The following is a 22440-nucleotide window of genomic DNA, read 5'->3' as shown; positions in this document are numbered from 1 at the left end:
CACATAATAATTGTTTTCCCACTCAAATTGAATTCAAGCCTTTTCATGCATCGTTTGATTTTCCACTTTATTTCGCTGATTGGCTTAAAAATTAAATTGTAATTGCCCAAAACGCGGAGTGTTTTGCCATAGGTTAAGTCGCTATTATTTTCATTTAATTTCATTACATTACATTCATTGGCTTTGCTCTCTTGTGTTTGTTTTTGTGTTTGTGTCTGTGATTTTTCCCTTAGGCTAAGGCGTGTTATTAATCGTATGTTATTTGTTTTTCATTTGTGTGTATTTCGTTTGGCTTGCCTCAGTTTATCGTTATTAATTACTTAATATAGCCTTTTAATTACAATCTCATTTTTCACTGCATATCAAATTGCACGAAAATCTATAATTGATGCAAAATGAGTGCATCAAGTCTCAATATAGTTCACTTATTTGCCTTACGGTTTTGTTTTTTTTTGCCTTTTTTCCACTTTATTTGATTTAAAACGCAGTGAACTCCACTTTGTGCCGACCTCTTTTGCAATTCGATCAGCATTAATGTTTACATATCAACAGCAATATGCTAAATGTGGCCAGCACCTGGACACACACACACACCACACATTCGTTTATGGAAATAATTTGAAAATAAATATTATTTATGCACAGAAAACATATTAACTTTTGTGGCTACGATTTTAATTTATGCTAATTATTTTTCACTAACAACTTTCGACTGCGGTCGAACATTCGAACATTCGGTGCCCAGCAGCAGCAGCAATAATCTATGATATCTGCCTTGACCGAATTCAATTTAAACTACCCCCCCTCCAATTGCCGCAATTTATTGCTGGGGCGAAATTAATTAAAACTAAACTAAACAGAATTTCCTGAAATTAGTTGATATAATTCAAGTATTTGCAACACATTCGCGGGAAATTGATTTCATCGCAACCAAAACGCAACACAATCGAATCTGCGTTCGCTTTATTATTATTTAACTAATTGCAAACATTTGCAAATGAAAATGCGGTGGAAAGCATGCTTTATTAAAAGCTATCAAATTCTATGTCTGTTTCTCATTAGAGTGTCATATTTCCGGACTACTAAACATAATTAGTTTGGCTCTCTTTTATGTTTCCAAGTTTCCAAGCACATCTCACACTAATTACAATGACGAAGAAGATATCCTTTGCGCCCTCGGCCAGGAAAATCATTTAATCTCTTTGAAATGTCCATATGCAAATGCGCACCTATAAAGTTTAATTTGGGCCTGGGCATTTGCATAGCAAATTTATGAAGATTTTACGGCCACAATTAGCCGAGATGGTCGGCTGTATCTGCTGTGTCTGCTCCTTTGGGTCAGCCCTAATACGATTCCACATGAGAAAACAACATAAATTTATGTTTCTTCGGACAAATAAGCCTGGGCAGTTCAGGCATTCTAGGCAGTCTGGGCAACTGAAGAAGGTTGAATGCAAGCATATTAAACATTTACATATTGCCAGATGATCTCCCTTCCAACGTGGTATTTTATAATCAAACATTATCCTTTCGGTGTCAGTGTGCTTGTGTGTGCTTAGCCAAAATAAACCTTGATAAACAAGTTTGCTAAGCCTATGTATGCCAGAGATTCATGTATTACTCATACATATACATATATTTGTGTTTGCATTAGCCGGAATCGTAATCATTAAATTAATTCACACACCTCTTTAGTTTATTATTATCGAATACTGTTCAATATTTGGAATATTCAACGAGTAGCATCAAAGATAATTACACAATCACCCGAACCCAACCCAATACTCTCCGCTCCCCGCAGCCCACTCACTCCTCTTGGCGTGGGGTGAATTTGACCAGCCATCCGCCGCTCTCGTCCAAGTCTCACTGTATCAACGGCGAGTGCTGTGAGTTCTCGCTAAAGTCCACCGTGTAGTACATGTCGTTCTCCAGATTCATGGCCAGGTGCCGCTGAAAAGGTCGCTCCTGCAGCTGGCCACCCAGCGTGGTCTGCGTCTGAGGCTGTCCTGGCAGATGCCGGGTTCCCTGCTGCGGCCCTGCTGCTCCGCCGGCCCTCGGTCCACCCGGGGGCGCCACATTATTGGTGCTGCTGGTCGCGGTGGCCCCCTTGCCACTCAGCCAGTGTTTGTTCAGCTTGCCCTGCACTTTCGGGCGGCGACTGAAGCCCAGTATGGGTATAAACGAGGTGGAACGTGTTGAGAATTTTCGATACGTCTGATTGACCTTGCAGTGACAAATGGTGACCTGCAACGTAGAGAAATGTGCACGAGGGGTTAGGTAAATGGTTATGGATTGCCGCTTAATGGTAATGGAAGTGGAGCACCGAGTGGCAGTTGCCAAAAAAGCTATTTACTAAAGCCAGTAGCTTTTGGCCCCGGCAAAGTAAATTGGTATACTAAAATCACCTAAGGTAGCTCCCCATTGCAAATAGATCTGATTGCATATACAAAATTCATGAAAACTATGATACCTCTTTGCCTTTTACCCCCAAAGAAACAGACAAAGTTTGCGCGCTAAATAATCCAACTTAAAGTTTCGACATTAACCTGTCCTATGCAGGACTTTTTAAGTATGCATTAATTCAGCAGGGGAGTCATACTAAATCGCTGCCGGCTACCAATAAATTGGCATGGACTCGACTCTCCACTTGAAGGAGCACACATTGTGAACGGACACCAATGGTATAAATTTGCATCCACTTTAAGTCCGGCGTCCGGGCGATTGAGCAACTTTTGGTTAAAGCCTCGACTGCAGCTCGAACCATTTTGCCGACATCGAAATGAATATGCAATGCCATTTCGCGCACTTTGCATAACCGCAGAGTACAATTTCCCCCCGTTGGTCATGGGAGCTTGTTCATGGGAGTAGTCCGGGATTCCCGGGAAGAGAAGGGAATGGTCGAGGATATGCGGGTATGGGAGGAACTTACCACAACGGCAACGATGAAAATGGCGGCTGCCAGGACTCCGGCCGCAAAATATGCATTATGCAATTCAATGGGACTCTTAAGCACAACCGATGAACCGAAAGTTTTGTCATTAAAATTTCTGGCGTTCGCATCGTCCACAATAAATTCGCTGGAACTAACGACCGTCTCCACCACGAACTCATCTGCGGAAAGGCCGGAAAGAAATCGCCGGAAAAAGTTAGATAGCCGCCGGGGGAGACATATTTTCTACGGGCCACGCTGATGGCCCTAATCAAGTTAATGACTTTTGGGCACTGGCACCGGCACCGGCACGGGCACCGGAACCGCAGGAACACTCCGGGCATGGGCCACAACTCACCTTCGCACATGGTTCCTGTGTAGCCGGGACGACAGGCGCAGTAGAAGCTATCGCCGCTGGACCAACAAGTGCCGCCATGGGTGCACGGATTCACGTTGCATTGCTGGAAGTACTGAGAGTTATCAATGCGTTTGGAGGTGGATTGCGAGGTGCAGTGCATCGGCAACTCTATGAAAACTAAAGCTAATTTAAGAAGTGTGAAAATGCCTGTTAAATATTAAATACAGCCAATATTGTGGCATTCAATGGTTTCTATTTGCAGTGCTCTATGTTCTCACAAAGTAAACAACGGTTTCGCTTCATAATTCCGCCTGTACAGTTTTTCTCGCACACTTTCGAGCTCCCAAAAGTGAGAAGAACAATTTCCGTATTATATCCTTGCCCTCACGGCGCTCGTATCCTCCAGTCACGCCCACTAGCCCACTAGCAATTAGAATGGAGGCGCCACCGCCATTCTCCCACTTTCTGTGTGTGCCTGGCATGTAGAATGTAATTAATTTAGCTGCCTTCCCCAACAGGAGCCACGAGCCACGAGCCACCAACAGCCGCAACTTCGAGCCGCGGTCTGCCCCTGTCCGCGCCCCTTCCCCTGCTCCTGCTCTTGCCACGCCCCTTGCCGCCAGGATAATGACAGTGTTCTGCGGATCCTTGGGTCCTCGGAGCAGTCGCGGTTAGTAGCGTGTCCATCATTTTCACAAAGCTTTAATTATGGCGCCTTGCCGCTTAATTTATGTACATTTTGTTAAGTTTTTTTCTAGCACCACAAATTATCAAGTCCATTGAGCGTTTATTAAATTCCTTCCTAGTTCAGTTTGGGGGGGCTAACTCAATTTATGAACCAAGTTGGCGTGAATGGAAATCGATTTGCAAGTCCAAGCAGGCGCGGGAAACTTCTACACGGAATATCAATTTCCATGAACGGGCAGTGCAAACCGAAGTCGTAAATCAGTTTAAAAATGCACAGCAGCCGCACAAACAATTCTGCATGCAATTGGGCCAGCAAAATTGGCTACAATTATGCCACTGCCAACAATTTGTGTGGCTGGAATCCAGGAAGTACCAGGCCAAACTTGGGAGCACGGACAAAAGGAAGCGCCCGAAAATGCGAAGCCCAAGCGAAACTGCATAAATCATGACTTACCGTCCGTGGCATTTGATTACAATCCGGTCCGTTGCGACCTCCTGGGCATTCGCAGCTGAAATCATTTCCATGATCAATACAGCGATGTCCTTCGGGGCAGGGCTTGTTGGCGCAGAAATCAACCTAGAAAACACAACACAGAGAAACGGGCACAAATCAGAGCATATTGAAGCTTCATTACGTATTCAAAAATGTATTTGCCCAGCATTCGTATCTGAAAGATACATTCCCATTGCCACACACACCCACCCACATCCAATGCCATTTGCTATGCCTGTACGCGATTCTCGGTCGGAGCAAATTAAATCAATAGCCATTCAGGAGCAGGACTCGCAGACAACTGCCAGCTGGCTGGAGTCCTTCCACTTTCGCATCGGGGAATTGTCGCGGGATTTGTTTTCAATACAAAATATTGATTATCCCGGGGAGCTGGCACCAACTGATGGGCACTCTTGGGGCTCAATTTTCATCGCCGACTCACAAGTCATGTCTCGGATTGCTTCGTAACTGGTACAAGTGCTCCTAAGCTGAAGCTTAAGATAAATTACAAACAATATATCTGCTGCACAGTGACAGCAAAGTGTTTTCAGTTATTATGATTCCAGCAATTTAGATGGAATTATCTCAGGACTCGGATGCTGAGTTCAGACGTCTGGCTGGGAAACACTTCTTGCCACCTTCTACCTTCTTTAACTCATTTGACATTGTTCACTCACCTTAATTTGGCAGCGGTTGCCGCTGAATCCCTTCGTGCAGCGGCACTCGTAGCTGCCAATGTGATCGATGCACTCGCCGCCATTCTGACACGGATTCGATTCGCATTCATTATACTCGAAGTTGCACAGCTCGCCGGCGAATCCTGCGAGACAGGATTCGAAGAAATGAAATAAAAGGTGCCAAGCAAATGGGGGAAGGGTTCAGTTGAGATGCTTGCGGGTAATGTAAATGTGCAAAGTAAATGAAATGGAAATTTCAATGGGAAATGGAAAATGGGAAAATGCTCTGACTGGGCGACAGACTACAGACAACTGTCTCGACTTGCCGGAATTGCCCTCGTCTCTGTCTCAGTGATTTTTTATACATTTACTTTCATTGTGATTGGGTGCGATTTATGCAAATTGTGTTTGTGCCAATGAAATAATTTATGAGCTTCGATGTAGATTTTTGATTTGCGCTGATTTCAATTCAATTGCAAAAGCGAAATTTGATTGCCTTAAAGTACGTGGATTTTCGAAGGAAAAGTGCCCCAGTTTGGGCTCAAATATTCGCACAAGGGTAAAGTACTATGTATAAAAGTTAGTTTCTTCTTTCGGCAAAACAAATATCATTCATGACAAAGCTAGTGCCAATTGCCAATATATAATAGATGCAGCCAGAGCCAACAATCGTTGTGTGAAATTTCGACGATGATAACTCACAAAATATTGGCATTATGGGAGCGATTTCGCCGGCGAATCAACAAAAGAATGAAGGCAATTTGGCTGGCGTTTATTTGGCTGGAACTGTTGGCCCCATTTACTCACCTGGCTGGCAGAAGCAGCGGAACCCGTCCTCCTGGTCGACGCAGATGCCGTGCACACACGGCGAGGACTCGCACTCGTTCAGGCTGTGCTGGCAGAGAGGTCCTGTGAACCCGGGCGCACAGTCGCAGCTGCGGGGCGGCACAAAGAGGGGTTAATACAGAATACAGAATACTGCAGAAAACAAAAGCTGGCGCGAGATGGCGGAGCAACTGGGGATTTTTGAACATGCGACAAAAGTCAACATTTATGAGCAAACACAGACGGCGGCGGCTAGACAGAACCGCAAAACAATGGCCAGGATAATTGAATGAAGGCTGCTCCTGCTCCTGTAGCACCCTGCACTCGGCGCAAATGTGATGGCTTTACTAAGAATGCTTACTGATAGATGTACTATTCTTTACCGAGTTTGAAACAACTTATTCGGAGCAAATTAGTGTAAGTTACTTCGAAATCTTTGAAAAGTGCAACATTCATTTTATGTGCTTATCAAAGATCTGACTATATTTTTCCGAGTGCAGCTAGGGAACTCATATTTCAGCCATTTCTGCCTTCTATGCTTTCTATCTATTGTTTGCCTTGGACTCACCGAAAGTGCGTCGAGTTGCCCACACAGCTGCCGCCATTCATGCACTCGGCGGGATTGCAGGGATCCGACTCGTATTGACAGTTCTTGCCCGCGTATCCTGTGGGATTGGGATAGATATTAATAGCATTATCACAGGACACCGACCAGCCACTAATGAGCTCCAAGGCTCCAAGCTAATGACCTACCGTACGGGCACAGGCACTGGTACGAGTTGCCCTCGTGACCCTGCGAGAGGTCCACGCAGATGCCGTTGTTGGTGCAAGGACTCGGGTTGCAGGCGTCTATCTCCTCGCAGTGTGGGCCTGCGAATCCGCTGCAGCACTGGCACTCGTACTCCTCCATTCCGGCGTTCGAGTAGCACACTCCCTTGCCGGAACAATCGGCGTTCTCGCCGCAATTGTCTGTTTTGGTGGTCACCTTCAGGCGCACACACTGCGCGCCCCACAGCTCGGACACCACTGGAGGGCAGGAGGAGAGGCCGGAAAGGGTTTCATATTAATTAAGGCTACACGAAGGCGCCGAGCGGAGGACACAAAAAAAAGCACCATATAATAGGCCACAAACAGGGGAAAAAAGAACGGCTCCCCAAAGGCAGCTTCCGCTGGCACGAGTTGGCAATGACACCGCATAGATGAAGATGGAATACCCTAGCTGGCCAACTGGGAGGCCTATTGCGAGGTGTTGACGGCTCTTTGGGGTACATTTCAGTTAAATATGCAACAAGACGGGTTCAGAAAACTGAACGTACTTCATCTTATATTACGCTTTCTGTTGTTAACTTTTATTCGCAAACTAAGACAGGGTAACCCAGTTTGAAGCCACGAATTTGGCGAAGTGAGCACTCACCAATTAGCAGGTTTACTCCCTCGGTGAGGTCCTTGTCGTACAGGGTAACCAGCTTCCTGCCGTCGACCACCAGCGGCGTGATATCCAGCAGGACGCCCTCGGTCACATCGCAGTGTTCGTGGCCGGAACGAGTTACCTGGTACACCTGTGTGGCGTGCACGGCGCTGCTCGTGGATGACGTTTATTGGGACAGCAAACGGAGTTCAGAGTTCAGAGTCGAAGGATCCAGGATCCAGAATCCAGGTGGGAGAAAAATAGACACAGACATGCAATGAGTGTGGCTCAAAGGTGGCAGCCAAGTTAAATGGCTTATGTTTGCTTGCTTAAGTTATAAATATGAGCGAAGGCATCGCAGTTCCTATTGCCGCTGTCTTCCCTGTGTGTGTGCTTAATTAATTGAAATTTATTTATAAGCAGCTGCTCCCCCGCTCCCCGCTTCTCCCTGCGCCAGCGGAAATTAAATAGCACAAAAGCGGAAATGAAATTAGTCGAGGCAGGGCGGCTGCCTGGGAAAGAAGGGTTTATTTCGGGGATTCTCGGGCCGCAGGGCTTCCTTCCAATTTCCCTGTTGCCAGGCGGTTATTGCGGTTACTTTCTGCGGCAGCCTTCAGCTTACAAGCAGATATTAATGGAGTGCGAATTGCTGAGTTCTAGGCGTATATGTGTAAACAGGCTTTAACTGTTTCATTATCTAGTCTAATATCAAAATATAGAGCTATGCAGTAAATGCTCCTGCTTAATGGTTTCTGCTACTGAATTTGCAGTTGCAGTTGATGTTTCTTGATATTAAGTTGTTGAAAAGAGGCAGCTTTGTTTCACTTTAAGTTTGCTGCTTTATGAAAGTACTGCACCTATGTTCACTCGAAGCCATCTTGCTCGACTTTGCAGCTCTTCTGTGAAGCCTTTTCCGTACACTTCCACTACTTCCCTAGAAAACATACACACAAATGGGGGGGGACACCTCGTATAGTATCCAAGTTAGCAGTTTTTCAACAACACGTAGTCGAGAGAAAAAAGGGAAAAGTTGTTGGAAAACTGCGACCCCAGAAAGTTAGTGGCTCCACCGCCAGCATCGCCAATCTATTTGCTACCCACTCGCTTTTCCCTGGGTTCGCAGCAGCATTATTATTTGTTGCTATTGCATTTGTTAACTTGGCAGGCACACACACACATATTAAATCGATAATAAAAACTTTTTTGACATCTCATTTTCATAGTTGGCGGGAAGTTTTCCCTGCGTTGGCCCACGCTCAATTGTGCGCTATACCTCGCATCACTTTCACTCCTCAACTAACTCGATTGTTTGCGGTCTTATTTTGCCCCAGGAAAGTTACAAAATCGGAACTTATGCCAGGCATTTCGAGTTGCCAGAGTTGCCGCGGGCCGCATAGGAAAAAGAAAATAAAAAAAAATGCGGAAATATAAGGAAAAGCGGAAAATTTCCAGCGCGGTCGCGTTTGATGTCTGGCCCAAAGTTCGACAAATGAATTTTAATTTTTCTTGCGCTTCTCTTCGGGGTGAAAAACTTTCTGATGGCTGGCGGCTGCGGCATCTATCAAGTGATAAGATAAGAACCAGCCACCCCCCAACCCCCTTCACACCACACCGAGCTAAATTAAAAAAGGGCAAAAAATGATAGCAAAGCCGAGAGAAACGTGATAATTGCCATGGCAAAAAGGGTCAGCCAGCTGTGGTGTGTGTGCGTCCTGGCCCATGACTAATGGTCAACAACTAGGACTGCACGCAGAGAAAATCGAGATCAAAATGGCAGTAATTCGGTTAAAAATAAATCAAGACTACAACTGCTACAAAGGGATTTTAAAAGGTTTTTGGATCTCACGCCCTCTGGGAAGTCACAGCAGCATTTTTTTCAATGTATTTAAATACACCCGAGATTGTTTCCAGTGCCTGGCTGACATCGCATTTATATGCGCAGTTTGTTGGGGCATCTTTGTCAGGTTTTATAAAATAAGCGTGGAGAGGAGAAATAAAAATTTGCGGACTGAAATAAAGGCTGTGGCCAGAAAGGAGAGTTGGACTGCGACTGTTGGCTAAGAGTAAACAATTTAATAAACTGCAAAAGGGCCAAGATAATGGGCGAACGTGTCTGGGACCTGTAACTATCCCCGTATCTTTCGACTCGAAAGCAGCAGACGTGCTGCTGGAAAATCAATAAAGGTCCTTAATGGACGTTATTATATAATAAGCCCCCGAACAAACACGTTTCAGTGCGCATTTAACTGCGCGTTTAACTGAAAATAAAAACAAGACTAAAAATAGCACAATCCCCCACAAGCTGCCAACTAGGTGTAAAATAAGGGAGTGATTTCATTTTTTCCATGTGCCACGGACCTAGGGGGACTCCCCCTTTCTCCCCCCACTTCCACTTTTCCCCCTTTTCTAGTGAACTCAGGTGTCTGGCGAAAGGGTCGCTCCATGATGAGCTCCATGATGAGGCAGCAGTTGCTGGTGGAAGTGTTGCTGCTGTTGCTGCTGATGTTGCTGCTGTTGCTGATGTTGCTGCTGCTGTTGTTGATGATGTTGCTGATGGCACTTAATGACAGTTTTTCCCGGGCCCCAAGTCACTGGCTTTGATCAACTACATACATCACTGCCAGCCAGTCAGGTTAGGTTCGCTTTCAACAAGTAGCGCTGGCAAAAAGTGGGGATTATGTAATTGGATCCCTTATCTGCCGTAAATTGATACTCTTGGTCTTGGTGTACAGCACCAAAAGAAGCAGTCTCAGATTATTTAGGAAAATGTATCTGTGCGAAGCCATCAACTGTATTACTATTTACATTTTGCATTACAGCGCTGTATCTCCAGCATGAAAGCAAAAATCGATGATCCATCGTGGCAATGGGAAAAAGTATTTTTTCCGCTTTTGCAACATGTCAGTGGCAACAGGATTAAAATGAAAGTTCGGAGTGCACAGCTGCGATGCAATTCCATTATAGATTGCATGCCTTTGTTTGCGGATTTAATTTAACCCGTAGCACTAAAAAGTAATTTCCCATACACAGCAATTTAAACTAACCACTTTTTTCTTAAACTGTGTCAAACTAAACAATTAACACTCACCTGCTCGTGTTGTTGGGCTCGTGCGAAGGATTCAGCATGGCATCATTGATTTCCACAATCAAAATGTCGCCGGACTGGATCTCCGCCTCTCCGCGCCAAGTCAGGACATTCGGAACGCAGTGCTCCTCCGGCTTGCAGTGCTCCGTGGTCTGGAGAAGATGAGATTGGGGCAGAAAAAGCAGAAAATGGGTTATTCAGCTCACTGTAAGAGTTGTAAGGGTCAGACAGCCGACGGAAACTGAATTATTTAGCAAGTTTTCTAGTTTCACTTTTACAGCACGCTGCTGTCCCTTTTAGACCGAATAAAACTCGCATTCAAATAAGTAGTAGCAGCCCCAACCTAATAAACCTACAGCTAAAAGGTTCTTTCCGGCGGCATATTAGCAAAGTTTGTGGCATATGCACGGATCCACTCGAAGTTGCCAAATTTTTATTAATTCGGGTTAAGCCAGACATACGCCGCCAGTGGGGCATCAACATGAAAAAATCGGTATACAAATAATATAAATCCACATCCCAAAAGTCGACTTTGCGGTTATCCCTGTTCTATCCTTTTTTATGTGCTCTGTTCTCTGTCCTCTGTGTCCGGCAATTTTAGCATATTTTTGCGCAATTTGAAGCGGTTTAGTTTGCCTGTCGCTTTTTATGCCGCATTTGTACTGTTTCGGCCGGACTTGCAGGAGCTCCAAATTTATGGCATTTTAATGGCCTGTCTCTACGCACATAAAAATCCACATTGTATGCCGGTCAGACCGAGAAAAGCTGCATATTTACATCGAAAAGGGGAATGTTGACCCACTGGGCAGTGGCCAAGTTTTTGGGTCACATAGAATTTCATGCGTATTTTGTGGTCGGCTCTTTTTTATGAACACCGCAATAGGTAATGGCATAAATTTCCATTTTTATTTGTTGTATATGTTACAAGTTTGCGTTGCTGACCGCGCTTCTTGGAAACATACAATTTGTCGAAATTAAAACCACAAATATTTGGGAATTTATGTCCATTGTTCTGCGAACCATTGAAACAAATGGACCAAAAGAGAAACGAAATGTGCATTGCAAATTTCTAATTTAAAGTCCTCTGAATTTTAAACAGAAAGAAGGTATTATTCTATCAACTAAAGCAATTAAATATTTTCAATCTTTTAAGTGCCACCAGGACATTTTCCACTCAACCATTAGCATAGGCTCAGAAAAAAACTGAAAAAATGCATTTGGGCTTAAATGACTTAAGAAGTATACAGAGAGAATAAAATTCCATCAAAAGGACTCGAAACAACAAACAGCAGAGTAAACAAATTCAGTTGAGAAATGTTTTCGCTGACCTCCGAGAGCACAAAACTTGATGAAAAGCGCCCGCCTTTTATGCAAAAATTGTTTTCTTTAATTGTTTCCTTTTTCTCGGCAGCTGGAAAAAGGACCTTGAGGCGCCAAGGAAGTCGGCATTAATTTTATGCAAGGTACACATTATGCCAATGCTTAATGTATACTTATTTCCCTTTCAGGTGGCCCCGAGTTTGCATAATGCTGCAGTGCGTTTTAATTAAATTCATGGCCTCACTGCCATTGGCCATTGGCCATTGGCCATTTGCTGACCAAAAAGTAAACAGGAAATCAATTTCGCTGCCTTCTTTGCTGCTCCATTCTGGCCGCCCACAAAAGAAACGAAATCTCGCCCAAAACATCCTTCAAATGGCCATCAAACTTAATGGCATTTCGCTTAGAAACACACAGCAAGCCGTTTGAATAGACACTCCGCTCGATGTTAATTAAACATTCGGTCCACAGTCAGCTAGTCAAAGGTTTTGGCTCACATAACTTCTGATGCCGATGTCGATGAAAAGGGTGTGTTCATTTCCTACAAAATGAATTTAAATATTTGCCAAGGAGCAGCACAGCACAGCAGCTGTGATTTGGCCCGGCAAATGGCTTGATTTACGTCAATATAAACAGGACACGAAAGGGATATGTGCAGAATGGACAACTGACTCCAAACTGAAACCCAAACCCGAGTGGAATTCGCCAGCTGAGCTCCGGCTGGAGTCCCTTTATTCGTCTAGTTTATTCGTGATTTAACAACAAAAGCGATTTAATAAAGAAATGAACAACCCTTTTCTCAGCCGAGCGGACAGTAAATGGTCTGGCTTTAAAATAATAGCAACCTTTTGCAGAGATTAAATTGAATATATTTCGTAATTTGTGGTCATCAATTAATAAACCACATTTAAGTAACCGCAAATAATGGGTAATAGTTTATAATCAGCTTATGCTTTTTTCTAAACTTAAATTAACAACCACTTTCGCGGTTATCAAAAGACCACAAATAATTTAAGCTTTTTACAACTCCTGTTATTGTTTATTATAAAAATAAAAATGTTAAACTCATCTACAGCTTGAGAAGTTCAAATGGAAAACAACTGATTTATTTATAGCTCAAATTTACACCTGCCTTCGGTGATGTGCGGCTGCTAAACAAGCGAACTGGACTGTAAGCACCCAGCAGGTTTCGTCCTTTTTTGCATAAGGACTAGGGAAAACCCCAATGTTTCCGGTCAACTTGTTTAGGGTCGTCCCCTCTATTGCCAACGCTCACATGCTGCTGGGAAATGGCCAAATAAAATGACGATCAATAATTTCCTTTGTTGGCCAACTTATTGGGGGATTAAATTTGCAGGACGAATCCTTTTTATTGTGTGCCGCTGCCCTTTTCTTGTCCACTCAACTGTTCCCGTCCATGTTAACTTCAAATGCGCTTGTCATTTATTTATGTGACTCCGGTCGCCATTGATTTCCTTCGGCTGCCGAATTGTCTCAGCCTGAAAGGTTTTCAATTAGCCGAGCAAACAGTTTTAACAACTTTCGGCTGTTCGAAGGGAAATTGGATATCGAATGTCGGTTGTCATTGGTAGAGAGTATTTGGGTATAAAGAGTATTTGGGTTGCCTTCGCTGAACTCGGTCCCTAATCAATCTTTTCTAACAACTTCAGCAGCTTCATTAGGATTCACGTTTCCGTTTGGCTAATCCGTAGGTTCGCAGAACCCGAAAACTAAGCTTTCTCCATACTAATTAGCCGTCAGCAGGCGTATTATGTAAATGGAGTCCGTTAGTCAGCTCTCACTTTTCCTTACCCTTACCATTTTCCCGTTTCCCCTTTCCCCTTTCCCGTTTCCCTAACCACCAGCAGCTAATTGCTTAACCCGCTTACTCGAATAACACGCATACGCCCTGTGTGCCCATTCCATTCAACCGTTAAGCTGTATTTTCGTTCGCCGCCTGTGTGTCCTTTGTCTCGCTAATGATAAGAACTTAATAAGGCCGCAATTGTTCTGATAAAGCCCTAAACGCGGTGCACAGGGAGAAGTTCAACTAGCCTATGTATATAAAATAAAGCATCTATATTATATTATATCTATATAATAATCGAAAAACTCCCAAAGAAAATGGTAAATATTAAATAAACTACTACTGAATGACTTGTGATCCCGCATGAATCGCTTTATGAGTGGACTCACCACAATGGGCAGCAGCAGCTCGTGGGTCTCGTTGCCGCGCCACAGATGCGAGTCCTGCGGCACATTGGGAATCTCGCACTCGAGCGAATTGATTTTCTCCTGCAGGCGACTCAGGATGCGCGGCCTGGCGATTGGCTTTGCAGCGCTCTTAGTGGGATTAGCTGCGGCAGGACGAGTCCTGGCGCTGGCCAGCAGAGTGGCCATCGTTGTGGTGGGGCTGGCGACTGTGGTGCTGGTGGGGCTGGTGGTGCTGGTGGGGCTGCTTCTGGAGGTGGTGGTCGCTGATGGGGATGCTGTCGACTTGTCATCCGACTTTGGCGGTGTCAGGGCCTTGAGCAATAATTTGGCACGCTTAAGTTGCTTCTGATACTTTCCAGTGGTTGTTGCCGGCAGCCTCGTTGTTGTTGCTGCCGTGCTAGTTGACTCAGCAGTTGTTGTTGTGCTGCTTCCTGCCGTCGCAGTTGTAGTTGTAGTGGCAGTTGTAGTTGTGGTTGGGCCAAAAGTTTTCCCTTCTGGCGTCACGTTCGAGCTGCTGGCTCGAGTTGTATCCTCCGCTGACTTTATCGGACTGCCTTCAGCCTTGGCCGCCTTCATTAACTTGCGCTTATTGTGGAGCAGCATTTCGTTGTACAGCTCCTTGCTGTTGTAGAACTTTGTGGTGGAGAACTCGGGATGCGAGGCCGGCGGATTGGGCGCGTCGGCATCCGTTTGGAACTTGGTGTTGGCAAAGTCAATGTGCGGCATGGCCATCACATCGCTGGCCCGATGCTGCATGGGAAACTCGAAGCTCTTCTTCACCCGGCGATCAATGAAGGTATTTCCCGGATGCTGCTGCGTCGTGGCTCTGGGCCTCAAAGTTGTCGTTTCGTGTAGCTGGAATTTGCTCTCGATTTCGGTAATCAAATCATCCTGATCGGCCAGCAGTTTGCCCGTGAAATCGGCTGTGGTTCCCTGCTGCGGTCTGCTTGTTGTGGGCTTCACTGTGGTCGCGCTGCCGAAGTTTTCCTGATTGATTTGAATCTTGTCCCTCAGCTCAATCACCTCCCTGTCGACCATCATCTCCACTTCGTTGGGCATCAGATTCTGCTTGTACTCCTCGGTGTTTTCCGGCTGGGTGAACACGGTTCGCTGCTTAATCAACTCATCGTTATCGTTCTGTATAATTGGCTGAAAGTCCTCGATTTTCAGTGGATATAGATCCACTATATTCAGCTTACTGGCCGTCGGCTGCTGGGCCAACATGGCGTCGTATCTGGCGCGCTCCTCCTCATTCAAGTCGGCCAACGTTTCGGCTACTTGATATGAGGCAGCAGCCTGCATCTGAATTTGCAGCGGCGAAATTGTGGGGGTAACATCCTCCTCATCCTGCTCGTCCTGCTCGTCCTGCTCGTCCTGATCCATGGCTTCTGGTTGCTCGGTGGTGGTGGTCGCTCCATCCACTGGCTTCTCGCTCAGTTTAATCCGATGCAGTGCATCCTTGATGCTGCCTATTTCACCCAAATCGGCCGAAACCATCTTCTGGGTGGTTGTCATTAGCCTGGCTGTTGTGGGTGTGGATGCTTCCCCCATCTCCTCCTCGGCCAGCGTAGTTGCCCGGGTTGTTGTTGTGCTGGTTGTGGCCGTCGTGGTGGGCGTGGCCGTTGAGGTTGACCCGCCCACAGCTGAAATTTCCCTCGCTTCGTCCGTGGAAATTCGCAAAAGCGTTCTGTTGCGTTTCGCAGTGAAGTCATTTGTTATGGTTTCGCTAGTTGTTGCAGCCACCACCGCAATTACCAATGTATAAATGTAGATTTTCCACATTTTTCTGGCTTTGAATTTCCCTTTGGGGATTTTGGCTCGTTTGCAAAATTGTATACTATTTCAGTTTTTATAAATATCCGCTCATGGCGACTGCAAATCTGTAAATAGAAAAATAGATTATATTAGTGCAAACAATTTTGGGTTTCCCTTTTTTCGCGACCACACTCGTATATTTGCTAAACAAAAAATGCTCGTATATTATGTATAAATCCATGACTTTCTGTTGTTTGGCTTTTCTGGCAAATATATTTGCATTTAATTGTATTTATTTGCCATCGCGTTTCGCTTTACAGTATTTGTTTGGCTCTTTGAAAATCTGACGGCACAAATAGAATTCATAATGCCAGGGCAACATATTAATTAAAATTCCCTACACCCAAGCACATTGTTTGCAGACATGCCACGCGCACTTGAAATTTTCCAAATATTTCCAAATACAACAATAAACTGCTAAATACACTTGTTCAGCGAATTTCGGGCCCTTCAACAGAGTGTTTTCGCTCGATGAGTTGTTCGAAAGTATGCAACAAATTTGTGCACTCAACACTTGAACATTTTTGCTAAATGCAGGTCGTATGTTTTTGTCAGCTAATCGAATGATTTTGCTCATGCGGGTCGTGCCACTCATAATTCATTGGGCAAATTGAATACATGACAAAGTAAAACAACTTACACATGCAATTGAATTTGATGGCCCGATAAAAGGAAGACTGGCATTACATAATTGACAAAGCATTTCAAGGGGCACTGAAGCCCCCGAAATTCAACTGGGAATTTCAAGGGGACCCGATTGATTTGCGGCTCGCCGCGCTTAACCCACTGTTGCCCACTCCTTCTGGCCACTGCCCCTGGCAGCTGACAACTTACAGTTGATTGCGCCCAGTGGACTGGACGGGACAGCCATTGAGCCAACTTGAGTGGAACTCCAGCTGGACATACACTCATGGCTGGCTCTGTACTGGCTCCACGTCCTCCCTTTCGCACGCTTATCTCTGCAGTTTGTCAACGCAGCTGAAGACGCAGAGTCGCCCCATGAATTTCTCGAGTGCACTGAGAGAAAATATCGAACTAAGAAATTACACAATGCTTCTCTAACAATCTGCTTTTCTTCTTATTACTTTGTAGTTAATAAAACATTGAAGAGGGCTTAGTTATAACTTTTTTTATAACATGCTTTTCTCCCAGTTCAGTGATATGGATGAGCGTGTGTGCTGAATCTAGTTCAACAGTCGTTCGTTGTGGTACTTTATGTGCGACATATTTATCTGGAAAGCCATAATCCTGCAGAGCGCAGGGCGAAGGGGCGGCGGGGTAGGTATCTTGAGCTATTTATAGGCACATTTTCCCAGATTAAGCCCAGTCTGTGCTCGGTTCTGGGAAATGGTTCATATGACCAGTCCAATGCGATGGGCCATCTCAGATATTCTGTTTGAAGCGAAGTCCTACTGCTGCTTTAACCAAATTGGCCCGGCCAAAACCAACTGCTGATTGGGTGGGGAAAATCCATTTAATTTGGATAAATTTCAAGACATTTTGCATTAAATTCGACTTAAGTCTGTGCAAATGTGAATTACAGAAGTTTAAAGGAAGTTTCTCTCGTACGCAGTGATAATAATCGAAGTTGAAATAACATGAATTTGCAAAGCATTCAGTAATGAATAGACAAGGTAATTCTCTATATTGCAATATATTGTAATGAAGTGCTGCAGGGATCTGCCAATACCAAATGCAATATCAGATGGGAAATCATTAGTTGGTTTCGTTGCCAGTCCCAAGGGCAGTATGTAATCCCGTTCTATTTACGAGCTCCGATGGCTGGCGATAAATCAAACCTGGGCGCACACAGTGGCGTCGAAAAGTTGACTCCCGCGGTGCATGTGTAATGCCGACTAAGTAGCTGTAAAATATATTGCAATTTGTTGCAGCTGCGCAGCCTGAAAGCCCACCCACAAGTTCCGCATGTCCTTGAGCGCCCTCCCCCCCTCCACCCGGCAGGCATTCAATTAATTATTGTAATGACGAAATTAATTAAAACTCATCCAATTTGAGGCTGCGGCTGGGCCATATTGAAAAGTATATTTATGTTCTGCGGTCTGTCAGGTGGGCAAACTGAGTGTCCTCAAACGGATGTCAAATCGGCGTACAACGGGGAAATGGGAAGTGAGTGAGGGGGAAAGTTAAGAGCATCGGGGACTTTCCGGCACAAACAACTTAAGCACATTTCTTTGTTTGGCCGGGAGCAGCAAGCGAAAACAAATCAAAATCCGCTTAGTTCCGCATCCCCGGGCCACTCTTCATTTCTTTTTTTTTGTATGTAAGTCTCCTTAAAGTCAGCGCTGTGGTAAGTCCCGATAACTGAGCCCAACTTTTCGCATCTTCAGCCCCAATATTCCCAGATTTTTCATCAACTTTTTGCGGCTGAGCTGCGCACACAAAAAGCCTGAAAAAAAAAAAACAGTCGTAAGGAGGATAACTGCGGGAATTTTCATATTTCCTTTGAGAAATGAATTTATGCTCCGCAATTGGCCGGCTTTTTGCTGACCACTCTGTACTTCAAACGACTTTTTTGACCAACTGTGTTTCATTGAGGGCGATGGCATCAATTAGAAGTGCAGCTCTGCCTTTCGTTTCATTTACGAATGGAATTCCCAAAAAGGATACAGCATCAATAGGTGGAAAAAAATGCTCAAATAGAAAATACAATAATGGCTAGGTATTTCGGCATAGTTTATTGTACACAGATATTCTGTGTGTCAATACCGAATAAGCAAAACAAAATATTATTAAAAAATATACTAATACATCTATTTTATTCTGTCTAAACACAAATCTGCAAACAGCAACTAAAAGCTGTGCATAAGTCACTGTTTTTTTGCCAACAAAAATGAGATAGATTCATAGAACCTAATATTCCCTTTGACAAAGCTTATTCAGGCTTTATCCCCGACATATCCCTCTGCGAAAATTGTATATTCAAATAGAAAAACTCATTTCCGTAATCCAGAACGAGATCGCCCGACTGTTTCCTGTCATAAATCATGCTCACAAAGCTAATTCCCAAAATGAAACATATCTTATGCCGGCTTACGAAGAGTAAAAATAAAACACTTAAAAATTTCCCCATTTTCTGGAGCTTACAACAAGAGGCACGAATGGCGAAAATGGCGAGTAAGCGGAAGAGCAGAGTAAAGAAATAAATACAGAAATACAGAAATGGAGTGAAGTTAGCCTGTAAAAAGCAAAGTAGCAAACACACATAAATAAACACGTTCAATGGCAAATAAAAAATAAATCAAACATTTCACTTGGCGCGGCCCAAAAATAAATAAAACAGCAACAACAGCAGGGCATCAACAAAAATATTGTAGAAATGCTGGAATAATAAAAGTGAAAATGAAAAACAAATAAAAAACGCTGGCAGGGGGCGTGGCCCTCTACGTCTGGAAAAACTTTTCCGCTGCTTCTTCTTGGCAAACAGTTGCAGCAGCCGAGGAAAAGCGATGTGAAAAAGCAGAATGTAAATAGAAATAAAAATGAAGCTTAATTTAAAATGCGACGAAGCGTGGCACACACACACACTCAAACACACAGACACACACGTACAGAAAAAACCCGGAAAATGCCTCGAATATTTTATACTCGGCAGTGTGCAAAATGTGTAGCATACTTTTTTGGGCAGCGCAAATATTTATCAAGGGAAAATTAAATTTGATAAGTGGGCAGAAATCTTTTCGTATTGTATCTATTCTATATTATTACATTCTCCCCACACTGGCAAACTCTCCCATTACTGGGTATACAAAATACATATACACTGGGCCATAAACAAGCGCTAATATCAACAGAAAAATAGAAAAAAGGCAATGGAGGAGATGGGCCGCTGCAGATAAACATTGCGAAAAACATTTTTCGCTCTATGCAAAACAACTTTCCTCCTTCATTTGCCCCCGTTTGTATTTAGAAATGTGTGTGCCTTTTTTTGGTCGCATTTTTGGGGTAACACACACACATACCGCCACGGACCGAGGAAAAAGGCCGGGAGAAGAAGAAATCTAAAACTCGCAACCGCAAAAACCACTCTACTCCCCTGCGCTCCTAGACCAACTCCATCCACAAGTTCTTGGCCTGCTGGTGACGCTTTTTTGATAGCAGCCACAGAGCCACCCAAAACAAGCCCCCTCCTCCTGTTCATGCCCTTTAGCCAGGACCTTAAAACAAGGTGTGTCCTTGCACAGTGGTGGGCAAAGCGTTGGAAAACCTGTTTGACTGATTGAAGTGCTGCCTCATGCGTCGACAAACGGCGACGGCAAAGTTGTTTAATTGGCTTTAAAACTTACTGACAGGAAATAGTTTTGCCAAAATAGTTATTTCTTTACTTAGCTCATGTAATAATACAAACTTTTGTGGCTTTAGTTATGTTTAAAATACGTTGAATTATTGTGTTAAATCGCTGGCAAGCCGCGGAATCTGTGTAATAGCTGTAGTCACGACTTTAGTGAACTTTTTCACGCAGCGCCCACAGTGCTCGGTTTCAAGCGCGGGGGGGTGGGGAAAAGGGGCGTAGTGAAAGGGGGTTTTTTTTAGGGGTTTCGTGACGCCCAACTCGAAGTGCTCGGCGCTGCGTTGTAAAGAACTCGCATTTATCTTTATTTTTATGCCACAAACACGCCGTCTTGCTCAAAGCGAAAGAGAGGGCGACATGGCGAGGTTTTTAGTGCGATACGCAGGGGTTATGCCGGAGTTAACTTTCGCACCCTTAGCCCTCTGCCCCGCCCCCTTTGCTACGCCCCCCTTCCCGGGGGCAAACTGAAAGCCAACATTAGCTGGGGCCACGTTGAAGGCGGCGAACGCATACAAATCACAGAGACAAGAAGGTGCGAGTGCGAAAAGGACACTTGAAGAAATATTCATATGATTCAAATCAATTTATTCATATTAAATAACTACTTTAGCAAGGTAAGTCCTCCTAGTAAATTACTGCAGCATCTACTGTAACTTCGCTTTTTAAGTTTAAGAAACTTAAAGAAAGTTTAAAGTTCATTTTCTTCAGTTGTATGCAGTTTTTGGTCTCTTATTTCTTCTAGTGTACGAAAGAGGCTTGTCAGAGGGCTTTCGTTTCTTCGGGGGCAGTGGGTGGGTGGGCGTGGTGGGGTGGTGTGTGGGCCTAATCTCTTCAATCTTCTAGTTTTTGCTATGTAAAGTGAGGCGCTTAAGGCCTCTCTTTCTCGTCGGTGACAACATCAGCCAACCGCACACTCACACACACACACATGCCTTCAGCGGGAAAATCGAAGCTCTTGTACGCCACTTGAAGCGCTAAGCTAAGCTGGAAAAACGAGGACTTGGAGGAAAAGCGGGAAAAGCCGAAGGAGAGGGAAGCCACAAGAAGCTAGGTAAACTTCAAGTGCTGAGCGGTGGAAAATGGGGGAAATAGCAGGCGAAAGAGAAGGGCACACTGCACATCTGCCGGTAAATATTATTCAATGTAGTTCTTGAAAGCAAAATCACGTACAAACTGCGGCTAAAATCCCTTGTCCGCCGATCCGATCCGTTGAGTCGTCTGCTTTTCGTGTTAGTTTTAATTTCAAATTATTTGTTTGGGTTCACCGCTTTTACTTCGGCCTTGGCTCGTGGCGCTGTGTTTGCACTTTTCGGTTTTGTGTTTATTTTTTTTGTTAATTTCACTTTGTCGCTTTTTGTTTGTTTTTCATGAATTTTACTGTGTTTGTGCTGCAAGCAATTTTGTGGCTGACTTTTATGGAATGTTATCTTTGCGGGCATAAATACCCCAACTGCTGCTAAACTTGACCAACAGTTCCGCAAAGTTTTTCCAAGCCAGAAAAGGCTATTACTGAAATACTATCTGCTGCTGTGTTTTCTCTAATAATCTAAAAATAACTCTGGCTTAACTTTTTTTTAAGTAAAATTTAAAAATGCAGAATGGGGACTTGATTTCAAAATAAAATATTAAAAAGGTATGCTGTTAAATGGAAAACATTTTTAGATGTTAGATAGAAATAAGTAATCCTTTGCCAGCTTTTCAATAGCTTTTTCTAAATATTCTGTTCAATAAATGTGTTTATTCTGAGTAACTAAGTTTATTCTGAGCACTTTTTGGCCGAGTTGTGTTCTGAAGCACTTCTAATGCAGCTCCTCCTGAGCAGCTCCTGAGCTCCTGAGAAAAATCCTGACGATTGGTTGAGACCGCTGTGAACTCACTTTGGCTTGCAAACAATGTAAACACACTGACACTTCGACCGGGGAACCTTTGAGGTCCTGTGCGATACTCCGACTCCAAATCGCGACGAACCGTAACGCTTCAAAGTTACTCCGCTACTGGTCGCCAGGATGCTGGCCATGTTCAGATAAACGTCCTGGAGCTTTGCCATAAAGTCCGTGGGAGAGTGGCCTGCTCTCCGCAGGACTCGCTGCACTCTACATGCGCACTCAGCATCCGAGAGGAATGTTTTGGGTTTTATTCGAAGGGAAGTTTCGGCTGCGTGTGGAGAGGTCGGTCTGAAAATTACCCAAAACATTGGATGCCACAACAGCTGGGCAACAGCTGATCGAGGACGAGACTTGAGAGGATGAAAGGAGGATGGCAAGGAGCCAAGGCAGAGCTTTCATAACTTGTGGCGCGTTCATCGCTCTACGTGTTATCC

General features: G+C 44.4%; 1 protein-coding gene across 3 annotated transcripts; it reads right to left on the bottom strand.

The window, feature by feature from the left end:
• Window positions 1–67: 67 nt before the first annotated feature.
• LOC122613229 (protein HEG) lies at window positions 68–22395 on the bottom strand. Of its 3 annotated transcripts, none has more exons than XM_043787312.1 (13): window positions 21998–22395; window positions 21291–21508; window positions 13979–15876; window positions 10466–10614; window positions 7384–7547; window positions 6723–6995; window positions 6538–6634; window positions 5952–6079; window positions 5145–5287; window positions 4429–4551; window positions 3288–3399; window positions 2930–3111; window positions 68–2244 (listed from the first exon to the last, which is right to left on the bottom strand). In XM_043787312.1, the coding sequence occupies exons 3-13, from the start codon at window positions 15776–15778 to the stop codon at window positions 1864–1866; spliced, it is 3552 nt and encodes a 1183-aa protein (XP_043643247.1). In that variant the 5' UTR covers window positions 15779–15876; window positions 21291–21508; window positions 21998–22395; the 3' UTR covers window positions 68–1863. The 3 variants fall into 3 exon arrangements, with proteins under 3 accessions (XP_043643247.1, XP_043643264.1, XP_043643255.1); XM_043787329.1 differs by having other exon boundaries at window positions 3288–3390; XM_043787320.1 differs by lacking the exon at window positions 21291–21508.
• Between the last annotated feature and the right edge of the window lie 45 nt (window positions 22396–22440).

This window comes from Drosophila teissieri, chromosome 2L (genome assembly GCF_016746235.2).
Source record: "Drosophila teissieri strain GT53w chromosome 2L, Prin_Dtei_1.1, whole genome shotgun sequence".
NCBI classification, from domain to species: Eukaryota; Metazoa; Arthropoda; class Insecta; order Diptera; family Drosophilidae; genus Drosophila; species Drosophila teissieri.
The sequence above is the reverse complement of the archived record's forward strand: the minus strand, read 5'-3'. Positions and strand labels throughout refer to the sequence as shown.

Coding starts and splice junctions, on each gene's coding strand:
- LOC122613229 (XM_043787312.1), bottom strand. CDS start 15,778: ATGTGGAAAATCTACATTTATACATTGGTAATTGCGGTGGTGGCTGCA. Junction 6,635..6,722: donor CCAGTGCCTGTGCCCGTACG/GTAGGTCATTAG, acceptor CCAATCCCACAG/GATACGCGGGCAAGAACTGT. Junction 6,080..6,537: donor GGCAACTCGACGCACTTTCG/GTGAGTCCAAGG, acceptor GCCGCCCCGCAG/CTGCGACTGTGCGCCCGGGT.